We start from the raw sequence: 18,145 nt of genomic DNA, 5'->3' as shown, positions 1-18,145 counted from the left end.
AAAATGAGTTTATATGGATATTAGTATTTTTAATTTGAATATGGTCATATCTCTTTGAATCTTAAGTTTAAAAAAATTCTCAGGTGAATCTTCATACCACAAAGGTATGAAGAACAAATAGCTCTTTATCAATTAAAAAACCAAGGGTTATTTTCATCCTTTCCCCGACCCCCCCCCCACATATGCACACACATGCATGCACGCATGCACGCGCACACACACAAAAACACACACACACACCCTAGAAAGAATCCTAAATCTAAATGTTCAAGATTTTATGTATGAAGACTTATTGTGTATTTTAATTCTTGTTCTATGTAGAGAATCTACTTTTTTACTAAGATTATACATTATCTTGCCTTAATGCCTTTTGAAATGAGTGGTTATAAATAAATAGGTTTGCCAATGAAGTTCACATATAAAATTTTATATCCCTTGCTCCTCAAATAATATTTTTGATGAGTTACCATCCATCTAGTAAGTTCTGGACTCTGTATCCCTTTGGGAAATGGCACAAGACCTTCTTGAGTATTAGATTATGCATTTGGATTTCTGATTTAGTGGAACAGTGTAAAAATCTCTCATAATCAGAACACTCCCTATTGGCTCCACATCTGAAGATCCCCAAGAGTGCTGTTTGTCCCAGTGAACATCTGGAATAGATTACATGCAGTTAATTGGCTCCAGGTCGAGCTTGTTACAGACAGTAGCATGCAGTATAACCTATGCAATTCACTAAATCCACCCACTTTAGGTTAAATCACACCTACTTCTCTCTATAATTCCTCCCAGATGCAGGACACACACACGTGTGCATACACAAAACACACACAGACACACACACGCATAAACATGCATAGGAAGATAGCAAAATATCAATAGATTAGTGGGGAGGTTGTTGGCAATACATCGAACCCATAAATTATCTCAATTAAAAGATTATTGAAATAAAGGATTGTTGAGAAGAAAAACAAAGAATCAGGAGCAGCAGGTATTAGAGAGTGACTGTTTTATAGTAGAAAAATATTTAAAGTTAAAAAAAGTTCCAGCAGGTTTGAGATTTTTGTTCTATTTTGTCCCTCACCCTTAGTATATATTTCAGCACGTGTAGGTACTTATCAGAATGTCATAGTAGCAAGGAAAGCAATGCTTTGATTTTTAACTTATTTAACAATATTAAGGGGTTGGGTTACATGGAACAGTATGACTACTGTTCATTGAAAACCAAAACATCAATCTTCTTAACTTATAGTGTTAGAGGCACAGGGCATGTCGTAGCGATTAATGACCAGTTGGAGGAGTAGATATCTCAATACATAGCCAAGGGCCATTAACCCCAACTGGCCATTAATTCCCAGGAAATGCCCTGCACTGAGGTCATTATTGCTAATAAAATGAACACATGGAAAGTTTCCTCTCTTTTGCCTCTGAGCATAACATACATTCACATTACATGCATTGTTACATGTCATGAAAAAAGTAGAACTTCACATGTCGAGAGAGTTTCAAAAAAAATAAGCCTAATGAGAAATTTAATATACACTCAATCTCTGCATTCAGTTTGCCAGTTTTCCTTTCGCTTTTTTTCAGAGGGTATGAGTAAGTGGAAGAATATATGTTTATATGGCAAGCCTGTGAATCTGCTACAGTCAGATACCAATGTTCTGCTAATGTGTGGATATAGAGAAAAATGAAAGGAATAGGCAAGCAGGATTAGAGAAATCTGGTGACTATGGATGGAAGCAGCACACGTGATCTGATACCAAAGCCAGCGGGGAGTAAAAGCGTGGTTTGTGTCAATATATTAGGTACCAGAACAGATGTGAGGCACATTTAAGAGTTAAGTCAAGTTTTTCTTTGGTATCTTCTCTTTTTTGCCCTACTGGATTATGTCACACTCTCTGCTTTCACCTCAAAGCAAGCTAACCAAGTCTATCATGCTTCTAGCTTTTCAGGAACCCTTAACTTAGGATTCACTGTTTTCTTGAACTGTGTCTTTTTGCTTTATATAATTCTTTATCTGTTCTCTATGAAACTGTTTTTGTCTTGCTTAAACCTATGTGATACTCCTCTGGGCTGTTTTCCATAACATCTCTTAAATATCTCAATTTTAGGAATTATTTTATGTTACTTTAATCATTTGCATATAATCAACTACTTTTTTCAGAAAAGAATCTTATCTTTCTTCTCACATTAATAAATGATTGGGGTTTAGCTATGGTGTTAATGACTATATATATATATAAATATATATATTTATTAATGAATAAATATATATATTCATTCATTCTTATTTACATAAAAGCAGTATGCTTTCAGGGAGAATTCAGAAGTCAAAGAATGCATTTATTTTACTAGTGTAAATGTTAAATTGAAAAGTTACAAGGATACATGTTTTAAGAAATTAATTCTCAACTCAGATAATTTAGAGTTAGTCCTGTTAAACTTTTCTGTAGACCAGATGAAGTGACTCTGTTTTCTGGGAATAGCATAAACATGTTGTCCTACTAGTCTAATTTATTATTAGCTAATTAGGCTAATTAAAATAAATCCAATTTATTTTTTAAGAGTTTGTTTTAAATATGCTATTTAAATAAAGACTTTATTAGTGTTTTATATTAAAATATGTAGCATTGAAATTTTAAAAACACATTTTTATAAAGGACCCCTGAAGATAAAAATCTTTTTGATTAGAAATACATTTCTGTTTCCTCCCAAATATATTGAATTAGGTGAAATCATCAAGAAATGTCATGTAATATAAATAAAATATGTGATATGTGACATATCTAATAAATATTCTTAAATTAACATCTAAATCAACTTGACATTTGTATTTATAATAATCTCATAAATCAAAGAATTAAATATACATAGATTATACACAAGACAATGGTTTGGTATTTCCTATAGGTATCTTTGAAGATAATTAAAATATTTGAGAGAATGTAATGTATTAAGCATTCACGTTCAACATTTCATGAAAAAGCAACATAAAATTTGTAGTCTATCTTTAAAATGTTTGTCATATATAAAAATAAATTAAGACATCCTTACATTTTATTTTATTTCACTTTTCCAGATTGATTTTAACTTCTGAAATGTAAGGTACATGGAACCTTGATATTCAGTCTGTGAGATGTTTTAGTAAAGAGTTGATCTGCCAAAAGAAAAATTCACTTATAGACTGTCTCTTAAAACTAAACTACATAGACATAAACTATTTATTTTGATATTAAATAGTTAGAAAATTACTTAAAGCATAATCTTTATATATATATATATATGTTTTTATATATATATATATATAGCTAAAGCTATCACCAAGGAAGTACAGAAATTATTGGGACAAAAGCTGAAGTAGATTCTACATCTGGAATTTTTCCTGGAAGTAGGCATAACAGAGCCTTTCTGTGGGTATTTCTTAGAAAAACAATAGTAGCTTTGTGAAGAGGGAAGAGAAGTTGAAGGACTTCACCAAGAGTTAAAGATCACTTGATTTCACCGTAATGAAGAGCACCCAAAGACTTAGGGGTTTAGAAGGCCGACTTTAGCTAAAGTCCAGAACGAATGTTGTAATCCATCTCTTATTTGCCATGTGACACTCGGAAAACTATTTAACTCCTACCTCAGTTTCCTCATTTGTGAAATAATTACCTATCTTTCTTGGCTGTCATTGGCATTGATTACAAATAAAAGGAAGCATTTAAAAACGTTTGAGTTTATTTGAGCAAAAGTCAATTTGAATTGAGCATTGCCACACTAGAGGTGGTTAGGAGCACTCCACCATCAGGAGTCAGGGAAAAGACTTATATAAAAAACGTGCAGAAGCAAAGAAAGGAACTTATTTGATTGGGTATAGCTTAAAATGTAAATAGCTGTTTGTGGTTGGTTGTCTTTAAGGTTTTGAGTTTATAACTTTGAGGCATTTACAGGCTTAGATTTAGGTTTGCTAATATAGGCCACTATGCATTAGAGCTACATCAGCCTAATGGCCTCCTTATTTAATTAATTTGATAGCATTAAGTCATTAAATTTATATAAGAACTTTTAAATAAGTATCTTGTATACATAAATCTTCAATGAAGGTATTTGTAATTATTATCAGAATTAGTTTGAAATATAAGTTTTGATTTATTCTATGTCTTAGCAAAGACAGCCAAGGCAGCTTATTTGTGGTGACCTGATAACCACGTTCTCCCTCATTTTTATTTTATAGTTTTTTGTTTGTTTGTTTGTTTGTTTGTTTTTAATTCAGTGCTGCCCTGTGTAGATTAGTATGGGAGAGATTGTATTTGTCCCAGATCTAAAATCTGTACTGGTAGCCCTGACCTGATCATGTCCAAATTTTCCAAGTTTAAGTAGACTTTTAAATATCTTTTAAGTCAGAAGCAAGAGAAAAGCTCCCACAAAATGACAACTTTTGTTTGTTTTTGCTTAGGGATCTTTTTCTTTGGGGATGATATGGGGAAAAGGTAGGATTCTACCAGTATTTTTATGTGATCAAAGAATTCATCAAGTTACAGAAAGAATTGGTTTCTTCTACATTTGCATTAAAAATTTTTATTAGAGAAAGATGCTAGTAAACATCAACTGTTGATTTTAATTTTTTCACTGATTTCTACAACTGAGTAAAGCCAGACCTGAATTTTATTACTCAATTCTGATTCATTTTTTTTTTTTTTTGCAAAAATTTGTAAGAGCCAAGCAAGAGAGAAGGAGCAATTATTTTTTTTAACTCTATATACATGCTTAAATTTATAATTTGGTAAGTATAAGAAAATATGCAAGCTACTTGTTATATTAATTGGTCTTTTCTTATTTTTAGATTGTTACTAGTGTTTCAAAGAAGACATTGTTTTCATCATGAATGCTAATAAAGATGAGAGAACAAAGTCCAGAAGCTACTATTTTTATCTTTTTCATGCCTTGACGGTGCTAAGCATGCCTGTGTTCTTTCTTCCGGTCATTGGAACTTCTAAGCAAGATATTCCACGACTCAAGCTAACCTACAAAGGTAAATGTGTAAATGTTTTTTTTAAATGTCCTTTTGATTACTGTATTTCTTTTATTTAAAAAGGCATGCTGACTTCACTAAAATGTTTATAGTATTGTCATCAGTTAATAAAAATATTATTATAGAACACAAAGCCCAATCAGTTATTTATTTTTTTATGAGGAAAATTGATGTTAAAGCTGTTCATGTGCATACACTTTTCACCCTATTATTTAAATTATCAACTACCGATTAGTAAAATTAGGAAATTATGGTCTTCAAGTTAAAATCAGTACAGCTATAAAACAACTCAATCCCTAAACAATGAAAAACACATTAATTCTATATAGTTGCTTCTAATTAGTTTATCCCTAGAGTGGATTTTTTTTGAAACAGTAACGAGTCTTCAAAAAATTAACAGCCTAAAATACCTTTAACATCTCAAGCATATATGTGTTTTATTATTTTAAAAGGGCAACGTGAAAGGTTTAAAATATAGAGATGAAAAAACTAAGAAAGGAAATCCTTAGTTTGCTAAGATGATTGTTTTTAAATGTTTAAATTGATATAATGGCAAAATTAATGAGTTATATTTAATCTTCTTGTGTACATGTATGTATAACACATATATATGTATGTGTAATATGCATATATGTGAAGAAGAGAGAAAGTAGACAGAGAGTGCCAAGTTTCATGCTCAAAGATGTATTTCTTTTGTTTTCTTTTCTATGATATACCCTTGACTGCTTTAATACTTAAATAATGTGAAGAATGCAGGGGACTCAGACTCCTTTATTCTTAATATACCAGATAAAAATTATACTGGCAGTTTTGATATCCTCTGATCTTTGAGGATATTTTTGATTTAAATCAAATATCAATAATAAAAGTTAATTTGGTGTCAAATGTAAGTGGAAGTGGAAATAGCATATTATATATACCCATTACACATTTTGTATGTTTGTATTTGTATGAAATTTACATCTCATGAATTAAACATACTATTTTTAAGTTTTTATATTCTTCTATAGTTTCTAGAGCAGATAAAACTATGGTTTAAAAAATAATCAGAAAATTGCCTTTCAAAAATAATTTGAAAATTGCTGTTTAGGGGAGGATTGACTAGAAAGGGATGAGAGAGAAAACTTTCTGGGATTATGGAAATGCCCTCTGTCCTGATAGAGATGTGGATGACCCAAGTATATGGACTTTTCACAGCCCATCATACTGCATATATCATATTTGTTTATTTTCTGGTATTTAAAATTATATTTAGAACAGAACATAAAATAAATATTAAAAACAAATAATATATAGAAAGTTTGAAAATAAAGAAATTAAAGGGAAGAAAAAAAGGAACTCTATTTGGTTTCTATGATGTAGTGAATAACAACAGAATATTGCATTGATATGGGTGAAAAATGCAAAATAAATCAGACTTGCAAAGAAACTTTAATAATAGTTAATAATCAGTAATCGTGGATTCATTATGAGCAAAACATTAGTATAAGGATTGTGTGTGAATCATGTCATTTTATCCTCACCGCCATCCTTTCTATTATCATTCCCTTTCTATATATGAGGATACTGAGGTGCTGAGAAATTGAGAAATTTGCCAGCGTCTCAAATTACTTCATGGCTCAGCTCCTGAGTAATTCTGTGCTGCATAGAACCTGGGTCCCTAATGCTTTTTCTCATACCTTTGACTTAAGTAGTTCTTTCCTGGGTCATTTACCAATCAGGGTGAACTTTAAAGTTTACGGAAGCATTATGTTCATTGATATTTGACTAACTGATTATATGCTTTTCAATTGTCAGATTTAAATGGAGATGAAAGACCACATGGTCTGTTTAAGATCACTGGGTAGCTAAAAGAGGTTTACAGATTTATGAGGTTTTATGTCCCTTGATAAATTTATGAGAAAAAAAGTAAATCGTCACTGTGATAAATTGTGTTCACAATCAAAATTTCATTCCAGTGATTGTAAAATGTTAAATCAAATGTGGTAAGCTGATCATTCGAAAACAACAAATTATCCTTAAAACAGGAAAATATTAATTCCATATAGCTGCTACTAGTTTATCCGTAGTTAGAAGGTTTTTTGTTGAATATATTTTTCAGACTTGGAATTAACCCTGCAGGAGTTCAAAATTGTATTAGTTATCTCTCTGTACTTTCTTACTCTTCTCAGCATCTAGTGCTTATATAAAAAGGAAAACAAGTATAAGTGTTGGATTAAATACAAAAAGAACTATTCTTTTGATGGCTTTTTATACTCAGTATACTTTTGAAATGTTATATCATTTTAAGTTTTAATCTACAGGTAAGCTATCTACATATCAAAGGCTGGTAAGCAGTAACAAAGAGTCAATGCAGAATAAGAATTATGGAAATCTCCCAATTCACCCTCAACAGACATAGGCAGCTTCACACTTTTACAGATCACTCCTTTTTCCACTTTAAAGAATGTGGAGTCCTCTCTTTGAAAATCATCAGTTCAGCACCGTGAACTCTACGTTTTCCATCTACTTTCAAGAGTTTCAACAGTTTTCCTATCCACTTCTGTTCCACATCCGAGAGTTTAGAAAGGAAGTAGTTCAAATTCTGACTTTCTACTTTTTAAAAGTGGCCTATTCCTGAATAAACAAAGTTACGACAAGAATTACTGCTAATTTTGAATTTGGTGAGGAAAATTGCTTGTATATCACCGTTCTAATTTTGATTTTGAAGTAATAATCACAACTCTTCCTTGGCATTTTCTTTCTTTCTTGTGTGACTCTAATGAATTGAGGTCAGCTAGAACTACCTATTTCTTGGGTAGTTTTGAGGGAGCCTAAAATTTTGTCCTTGGGCACTAAAACAATGAAAGAATGTGAGGTTAGAAAAATCAGCCAAAATGAAAAATTAATTTTGTTTGCAATAAAACTAATTTTTATGGGCACAAAATCAGCTTTGTTTTCTTTGCTTTCCACAATTCATGCTTCCTTAGGTGCTCACCAGAGATGCAGCCGGCTACTTTGAACAGCTGCAAGATTATTTTGAGGGATTTCTTGAAGGCCAACAGAAATGTAATAACAATTTTATCCAAAGAATGCTCTTTGATAAAGACTTAGTTTTGAACCTCTAAATCCACAGGAGCTTGTTTGGTTCTATTGTTGTATAAAGAGATTTCTCTTCAGTTGCATATTTTGAATTCTTGCACATTTGTTCATATTAAATCTGTTTCTTGAGTAACAAGTAACAAGTAAAAAACCTTGGAGATTGGATGTTCTATATTTTTGGATTTTGTGAATATATATATATATATATGTATAGTGAATATATATACATACATATATATTTGTGTGTGTGTGTGTGTGTGTGTGTGTGTGTATCCCTCCCTACAAGTTGGGCTTCTCATAGCAACTTGTGCAATTATACTACAGCTGTAGTAAAAATAATTTTTGAAAGATGACCTACTTCAATATTGTAATAGTGTAAATATTTTCTATCTCACAGTTATCACTAAAGAACTTACATGGGTTGAAGATATTTATACCTAGGAATCATTCATATCTGCAATGTTATTTGTTTGGAAAACTCCAGAAGATGAGATAGGTAATATACCTAGAGAGGAAATGGACAAAAACTTTGAAGAGGGAAGAGAAAGATGAAAATTAACCAATATACAAAGATTTATCTTTTAGATGAATTATAGTTTCTTTTATCTTTTTTCTTTTTTTAATTTTTAAACTTTTTTTCTCTTTTCTATTTTAAATTTTAGTATTAACTTACATTTGAATGGCTTATAATAAATATAGATAAAGGTGTATATCTATCATATGGTCTTTTTTTTTTTTTCTTTATTCTTTTGAGCCTGGCATGAGGACAGTTTGACTGTCAATTCTATTTGAATATTTATCCCCCAAAACTCTTGGTATCTCAAAGAATCACAATAAACCTACACAGCACCAGCTGGTCAACACTGAACCCACACATATAAGACATCAGGAAGGAAACTAACCCACTTAATAGTTAACATATATTCATCCATTTTACAAATAATGTATTGAGCGACCACTGTGTACTTGACACTGTTTTAAATCAGAGAAAAATAACTCCTCTTGGAATTTCTTTTCCAGATAAGGAGACAAACAATGAACAGGTAAACAAACAAAACAATATAATTTCAAATAGTGGGAAGTGCTATGAAGAAAATACAGCAGGGGAGTGGGCTCTAGGTACCCTATTTAGACTTCACCATGTCTCAGTTTTATTTCAGACACCCTGAAAACCTGAGCTTCAGAGCCATAAGGCCTTGCCACAAACCAAGAAGTTATTAAGTAGCAGAACTATGTTGTGTGTTTTCATCTCTCAAGTTCAAGGCTCATGCTCTTGCCACCTTGTGCCCTTGAAGGAAACATTGTATATTCATGAATGCAAATGTCAAGATATAAAATATACAAGGTTTCACCATTATTTCTTTGGCAGCATGATCCTTTCAATAACTATCAATACTACTAATTATTTTTTGCTCCTCCAAAACTTACATGTATTTTCATAGAAAGGAAAAACATGAAATCACCTTTAAATTTTTTATCCGTAATTGTATAACTAAACATTGATGTATTTGACAGAACAGTGTTTTGATTGGAATTTTTTGATAAATGAGTGGATAAGTCTGTATATTTTTTCTTTATTTACAAATAATTTAGCTGTGAAATGTGACATGAGTCACATGTAGAGTCATGGCTCTTTGAGTCATCTAACTCATTTGATTTGAATAATCTAATATTAGTTCGATTATCAATTTGCAATGATGTAGCAGTAGAAGAAAGCAGGTTCAGAAGCCAGACTGCTAGTTGTTAACTGCTGTTAACTAGTTGTGAGCTATTTGGATATTAATTTTATGTGCTTTAGTTTTCTTCATCATAACAGGCTAAATCTAACAGTAAATCTAAATGCGTTTATTTAATTCTAATTAGGTTGTTGTGAGGGTGCCTTCATCCACCTAAAACACCTAAAACAGTTTTTGGCATAGTGAGCATTTCATATTTTGTCAATTATTGCTTTTTGTGTGTGTGCGTGCAACATTATCTTGCAAGATGTTAATGGTTGTTCCAGGACTGAAGGTTTCCCAAACCAGGTAAACAATTTTGAAAAAATATTATATAATTTACTCTTGGGGTTTTATAGTATACATATTAAATTTTCTTCTCTTTACTCCCAATGCATTTTCTACTACAATTAGTTTCCCTCAATCAAGTACTGCCCACAGATTGTGAATTTATTGAAGGTACTTTCTAGTGTTTTTACCTTTGTGGTCTTCTAGTAGTTAACAAGCTCTTACAGTTAAAAAGGTCATTTTTGACCTTGATTAGAGTGGTTGGTAGACTTTAGAGGGGTTTAAATGAATCATGAAACCATTCAGGAGTTCAGACTATAGTATGATATTTAAAGTTGACATCTTTGTTGTCAAATTAATGGGAAAAGAGATGGCTTGCTCTGAAAACCTCCCCCTAAAGTACTTGGCAAAGAAGTATTATCAATCTTATAGTAAGAATTCCCATAAATTATATATGTTTTTTTCTGTAAACCAAGCCATCGATGGTTTAATTTTTGGTGAATATACTATGTTAGAATAGACACACTTATTTTCCCAGATGTATTTTCTTTAAACTGAGACTGTACAATTGGGCTTCCATAAGTTTAAGGGGTTGAGGATGATTTTATTTTGCATGTGACATTCAACTGTCAATGTTCATAACAATAGTTCTTCAATGTCCACTATGCTTCTGGTCTCATTCTGGCAACAAGGGGATATACAAGGAAATAGAAGAGGCAAAATTTTCTGCCATCATGTAGTTTATATTCTGATATGGAAAGGAAGACCATACATAAGTACATTACATAGCAAGATTGAAGATAAGTACTGTGGAGAAAACTGAATCAAGAAAGTAAGTCAGAGAGTGGGGGATATAGCAGTCAAATATGGTGGTCAGGGAAGAGTTCACTGAGAGGGTGATATTTTTACCAATACTTAAACAGTTGAAAGTCTCATCTCTCTCTCTCTCTCCCTCTCTCTCTCTCTATATATATATATATATATAGAGAGAGAATTATATATATATAATTTCTCCCCACCAAACAAAGCAGCAAGTACAAAGATCCTGAGATAAAAGGGTGTCTCGCATGTTTAAGGATCTTAAAAAAGACAGTGTAGCTTAATTAAACAACAATGGATGATGGACAGGAAAAGAGTGATTCAATCAGAGAATTAAAAGAAAGGAAGAAGAATTAGTCCTCTTACTGTTACCATTGTTAAGACATTGGCTTTATTCTGAGTGTTATGGGAATTCACTGGAGAATTTTGAGCACAGAGGTTACATGATCTGACTTTTGTTACAGAATTCCTCTGGTTTCATGTCGTGAATAAACTGAAAGGGAAATATCAGGGAAATGAGCAACCAAGTTTGAGGCTATTGTAATAGTCCAGGTGAGAAATGATAGTCTATGGACAATACTGGTAGCAGTGGAGGGAGGAGAAGAGATAGATCCAACATAATTTGTTGATGGACTGGATAGGAAATAAGAGATAAAGAAGTAAAAAGAGATAAAAAAGTCAAATCTTATCCATGATTTTTGTGTGTTTGTGCGTGTGTGTATAGATGGAGTTTCCATTAAGGTGGCAAAGATTGTAAAAGAAGACAGTTTTGGAAGATCAAGTGAACATATTTGTTTGAGAAGGCTATTAGATATCTGAGATATCAAGGCATTTGAGTATATAACTTCTGGAGATTATGGGAGATATCAGTTGGAGATATGAATATGGCAGTTAGCCTTTAGACATTTTTAAATCCATGAGAGTCTGTGTGATGACTAAGGGATGTAGAAGAATTCAAAGGATTGAGTTCTAGGATACTCTCAAGTCGGCAACTTAGAAAAAGGAGGAATGGGCATCAAAGTGAACTGAAAAGAAGTGCCCAGGTATATAGGAGAAAAATCAAGAGTTGTAGCGCAGAGGAAGTTAAGTGAAAAAAGTAAATGAAAAGGGTTTTTCAGTAGTGTCATATTCAGTTAATGTGTCATGAAACGTGACAAGTAAAAATTAACATAAGATTTAACAACACAAGTTTATTGTTGTTGATGAAAGCTCTAGCAGTACCCCTGAGTGTGGGAGCCATAGCACAATGAGGATCGATTCTCATGAGCATGGGCTAAGGGACTGGAGAAAATTATAGATAAAGAGATAGTTTTTCAAGGACTTTTCCTGTAATGGAGCCAGGGCAGTAGTAGCTGGAAAAACGATGTGATCAAGAGATTTGTTTTTTCACCTGCTAAATAACAGCATATTTATATGCTAATTAAAATAATCTAGAAGAGATTCAGAAGAGATGTGGGATAATCCATAATCTATTGAAAATATTAGGACCCACTTTTTTCTCTAAAAATGGGCTACTTTTAGAACATATAATAATAAAAGTGGCTTATTTTACATAATAAACCATTTTCTGGTTCATTATCAATGTCAACTATTTTCTAGACAGAAAGAGAGGGTAAACAAATGTAATATGTCCAAGGAGGAATGTATTCAGTTTGATATAGTGAAATATATTGTAAGTACTATCTATGTTTTGAAAATTGATATTTAAAGATTTAGAAATAAAACTCAAGAAAAGTTAAATAATAAGCCCAAGATCGCATAAGTGGATAGTTAAAAAAATGATCCAAGTCACCTGCTTTTTAGTTCAATAATGTTTATACTACAACTTGCCTGTATCCAACCCTATTATTCAATAATAATTAAAATTTAAGTGTATAAAGAGCATTGTTCTAAACATTGATCTGTGGAGGTTCGTAGAGTGGATGAAGTTACACAATAATATGAAGTAATATTTGGTGTCATATTGCCATAAAAATATCACACAAAGAGCATCCCTGAAATTAAGAAGATATATAAAAATCACCGAGGTCTACAGTGGTCAGTGATGTCATCTGGGTAGGGTGAAAAAGAGCTAAGTCGTCAGACGCTTTGGTTGTAACTTTAGTTATGCATAACTGTGGAAGGGACTTTAGAAGGGCCGTTTTTTAAGTAAAGTCATTTTTTTTCTGGGATTAAACTCAGTCTACTATATTTTGGTTTAAAAAGTTCTCTTTAAACAGATTTTATATGTGATTGGTCTACTATTCTATAAATTATTGAGAAGATAAAAAATTTTATATGCAACTGCTTGTTTTATGACTTCACTTACCTAAAATTTGGCTCTAATTCCTTGGGTCTTATTAAAGGAATTTTTACAGTATGTTTATTTCAATACATGTGTAAAAATATAAACTGGTGGACATTTTAAAAATGAATGTTACCATTTTTTTTAACAAAAAAACTATTGACAAATGACTCTCTGTTTCTTAAGAACTAGTAATATACATTTTTCATTTTTGTAAGAGTCCTCTAAACATGTTGATTTAATCCTTTTAATTTAAAAGATGCATAAATTAGAACTAAAGTGCTTTTTACTTGTAAAAAAAAGATACTCGTAAAGAGGTTTATTTGACTAAAGCCACAATGAGCCAGACACAGTAGAGAAAAAAAGATAAATATTTCAGTAATCCCAATGGAATGGTGAAGTAGAAGAAGTAGTAAAAGTGAACTTGTCTGTGGGTATATTCTGTAAATGTAAGTGGAGTTGTTATGAAAAAGAATCTTGTTTTTATAAGTAATGCTAAATCTTAAAAATATAAATTATAGCTGTAGTGGCTGATGGAGATTAGAGCTAGAAGTCCTTGATAGGTTTTAGCTCTTTCTCTGACATGCTCCTTCAGAATGATTATTATGCTGCTTCTGAGTCTAGGTTTTCTCATCTGGAAATTAGTGATAATCATGGTTCTCCTTGAGGATCAAATTAAATAATATAGGGAAGATTCCTTGGATGTTATGAAGCACGAAATGGATGTTATGACAGGCTTCAAAGAGAAACAACCAAAAATTGAATGAATTAAAGTAATATAAGAAGAAAATGGAAGGTCTTTAAAACTATAGTTTTAGTTAGGCATCATGAGTGGACTTTCTACTGCCAGGTAAGAAATAGTCAGGAATAAGGAACAACTTGTCATCTTTGCATTTCCTTCCAGGTTAATGCATATTAAATGAATATACTTCCCTTCTTTGTATGAGAAAACTGAGGAAAATTTACATACCATTGGTTTAAACTAAGCAGGTCATTTATCACTTTTAGCAATTAAGTTAGTTGTGACTTAATTATATTAGGGATGTACAGGTTTGAGCAATATAGAATTGTAAAGAAAAAAATAATAATTTGGCTCTCTTGCATAAATTAATGCATGCCATTATTTAAAGGTTTGAGAGAGACTCTAGCGTGAAGGAAAGAGTCCAGCTCTTCAGTGCATTAAGCCACAGTGCTCTGTAACCTTTCTATTCCAACTGTGGTTCAAGGAACAGTAGGATCAGCATAATCTAGGCACTTGTTAGAAATGCAGAACCTTCAACCCTTTCCCAGACTTCTAAATGAGAATCATATTTTAACAAGAATCTCAGCTAATTTGAATGCACATTAAATCCTGAGAAGCACTCCTCTAGAGTGTTTTGTTTCAGACCATCCCTCCCACCCACACATCACCCAACACACAGGAGGAGCATTTGGAGATCAGGAATCTTTTATAATTGCCAAGCAGAAGAGCCACAATTGGGTTTCCAAATGGCACATTAACCTCTCTAAATTGTTAATAAGGCTTTCAGGAATTCTGATTTAGATAGAAGGTAGACAAACCAATGCAAACAAGAATCACTAGTTTGAAAAATCATTAGTTAAATGTTTATTAGACTTTATGTGTAAGAAGTGGTTATGATTTAAAGCACTGATTTAGACATTATTCTTATTTTCAAGGACTTCTAGTCTTCTTAAGGCACAAAATAACTGCAAAAAAGATGAAGGCCATCAAATTAGAGTAAATAAAAACACACATTTGAAAGAATTTCAGAATCAGTTGGATATGAAATTGAACTTTGATTGAAGGAAACTTAGCGTTTACTAAATGGAATATATATTGGCATTGGAGGATTTTGTTCATGAAATTGACCTAATTTAATTGTTATTTAGGGGGAAAAACAGAATAGGCATTATTATGTGGTAGGGATTGGCGAGGAAAGGGCACATAGAACAAGGTTGTGTATGAGCCTGTTACAGTAATTAGAGAAGTAGTAATATGGATCTTAGCCTGACTGACAATAGAAATAAATATTTGAAGAGAACAATAGGGAATTTGCATGATAGAATCTATAAGGCTTTAAATTTAGCTGGCCTTTTGTGTGAAGGAAGTGAAATACACTTAGAGGTACCGATTATTTAAATAGGGAGAAAAAGAATAAGGGAATATGAAAGAGAAACTAAAAAGGATTCTGATATTTTGAGCCTGGGGACTAGATCATGTCATTAAAGTCAGTAGGATGATTGTGGGGGAAAAAAAGGCACTATCAAGCAGGCTATTGGAAATTCTGAACTTGGGAGAGGCAATGGGATTTAGGTTTGTCTATTTTGAAGTCATCAGTACAATTCATGAGAGAAAAACAACTTATAAGAAATGTTATTTCATTGCTTATGCCCTATAAATATGACCTAAATTTCAAGAAAACATTATTTTATGATGTATTTTTAATCTCTCTCTCGGAAGTCTATGTGCATTTCTGATGCTGACTCTCTGAACACCTATACCAGGATTACTCTCCTTGGGCAATTGATCAGGGGACCCTTTCTGGAGAAAAGCTAGAGAAAAGTTGTACAGAAAATTAACATCTGTTTATTTTGAATGAAAAGATGAACTGAAATTTTCCTGAATCAATGGAAATTAAATTGTGGATCAGACATCACACTGAGTATCCAGCATGATAAGTGGGGGTGTGCATGGGGGTGATCACCACCACAACAAAATCAGTAGATATTCAGGTCAATTATTTTAAATTTCATAGTAATAAGAGTGAAGAAGTGATTCAGATAATTACCAGGAAAAATAGACATATTCAAAGTCTTGGGATATGGATAGCATCAGACTTCTCAACTGTGATTTTGGAAGCTGGAAGACAGTGTCTACATGCCTAAGAGCTCAGGGATGAATGCTATTCAACCCAGAATTCTGTTGGCCTATCAATAAAAGTAAATTTTAAGTATTTTCACATATGGAAAGTTTCAAAAATTAAAATCTCTGTCAAACTTTCTTAGGAAACTTCTGGAGATGTGCTCACCAAATAGGAAAATAAATCAAGGAGGAAGACATAGGATCCAGGAAAGATGGAATTCATAATAGAAGAGTGGTAGATGTTTGAGACAGCCAGTCCCAGAGAACAGCCAATCCAGATTGTAGTAAAGGAAGAAAAATCCTGAAAGGGATATCTCCAGGAGAAAAACATAAAATGCTCTCACAGAATTTCATTTGAAAATGTTATAGAGGCATTTTTCAGAAAGTGTGGAAAGATTTGATCATGATCTTAGAGAAAACTAAGCAAATATAATAATTGGGAAATTATTAATAAAAGCAACATTTTTTTCAAGCAAGAAAGTATACCAAGAACACTCCTTTTCTAAATAGGGAAGAATATTTACCTTACAGTAGTCATGGAATCATTGAATACAAGTATTATAAAAATGGATACATTGTAATGTTAGGAACTGGGCTGAAAACAAACTTGGTATAAGAAACCTAAATTCTCAACTTCTATAAACAAGAATTTAATGGAAATTTCTAAAAATGATGTTTTAAAAGATAGTATATATATATATTATTTATAAATATGAAACTGAATAAAAATAAACTACTAAATGTGTTAATACAGGGGTTGGATTGAGAGTAGACAGATGGAAGAACAGAGAGATGGGCTTATATATGAGCCTTTTAACTATTTTTTGATACACATATGCTTAACTTCGATTAGCATAATTAGTTTTAAAATAATTTTAAAGTACTGTTATCTTTTAAATTATTCTCATAACTCTTTTCTCTATATATTACTTTGTGGTGATCTTAGCTTGAAGAAAAATATACTCCTGTCACATTTATCTTGCTTCTTAGAATCAGTAGTAGATGGTATATTAAAGTGTGACTTTCTGAGTTTATAAAAATTAAATTCACATACTTGATTGAAAACAAATCCACATTCATTTGTGACATGCTGTTTTGATACTAAACATGCCCAGAATTTTGAAATGGGAAATTTCTCAATACTTTGAAGGGAGTTAAGAAAACAATTATCAAAGTAGAATCAATCTTCTCCTGAATTATTCTCTCAGTTATTTCTGAGGAAGTTTATTCTATTATGGCATTGTTCTTCTGAAAATGTACTAGATATTTATAATGCTAACCTTTTTTTACAGGTCAATAGGAAAAATTACCATAGTAAATCTTTTGAGAATTTAAAAGGTCTCATAATCATGATGGGTTATATAAAGCATCTTCCATTGAAAGCTAGCCAAATAAGAATAAACTTGTGATTTAAAAGCATGGATGTAGATGGAAATGTGACAGTGTAAAATTGTCACACCCCTACTCTACATCCTATCCTGGCAAGGACATAGTTCGATGATATAATAATAGACTTTATTTGTTTCTAATTTATGTTTCCCTATGTGATTTATTATTGACATAGATAATGATCTGTCTAAGACCTAACAGACCGATTGGTCTCCAACATTCCATTGAAGAAGAATAAATGAGAATTTGATTTATGTATTTTTTTTATGAGTGGAACTTTCATTGCAGGAAGGAAGCAGAGTTGGACTTCTCACCTAGGAATGCATAATAACAATATAATATACACCTATAATTTTGAAAGAGTCTTTTGTAGGGATTTTAGGTTTAATTAATATTTTTTACATACTTGATAATGTTTGATTAGTTAGCTCTGGAAAGTAAATGTATAAAAATAAATAGAGATTAATTGGTATTTTTTATATATGGAGATAACCAAAATCTTTTCATGTGATCTCAAGCCTCAGAAAACAATTGGAAGTCAGGTGGGGCCAATTTAAGATGAATTAATTTTCCAAAGGTTGAATCCAAAAGAATCCATGCTTTGCCTTGTACCAAAAGCTGGAGAAGCAAATACGAGTTCACAGAGAGCCAAAGGGACTGAGTAAGCCACAACATTAGGGACTAATTTT

At 31.9% G+C, this 18,145-nt stretch overlaps 1 protein-coding gene across 1 annotated transcript in view; it reads left to right on the top strand.

Annotated features, from left to right (window-relative positions):
• Nucleotides 1–18,145, top strand: part of SEMA3D (semaphorin 3D) — a 167,859-nt gene that overhangs the window by 54,336 nt on the left and 95,378 nt on the right. The window contains exon 2 of the mRNA XM_016130733.2: nt 4,829–5,017. Coding sequence (XP_015986219.2) covers nt 4,867–5,017 — 151 coding nt within the window. The 5' untranslated portion in view covers nt 4,829–4,866. The remainder of the gene's footprint in view (nt 1–4,828; nt 5,018–18,145) is intronic.

This window comes from Rousettus aegyptiacus, unplaced genomic scaffold (assembly GCF_014176215.1).
Source record: "Rousettus aegyptiacus isolate mRouAeg1 unplaced genomic scaffold, mRouAeg1.p scaffold_m13_p_13, whole genome shotgun sequence".
Taxonomy (NCBI): Eukaryota; Metazoa; Chordata; class Mammalia; order Chiroptera; family Pteropodidae; genus Rousettus; species Rousettus aegyptiacus.
This window is presented reverse-complemented; position numbering and strand designations above follow the sequence as displayed.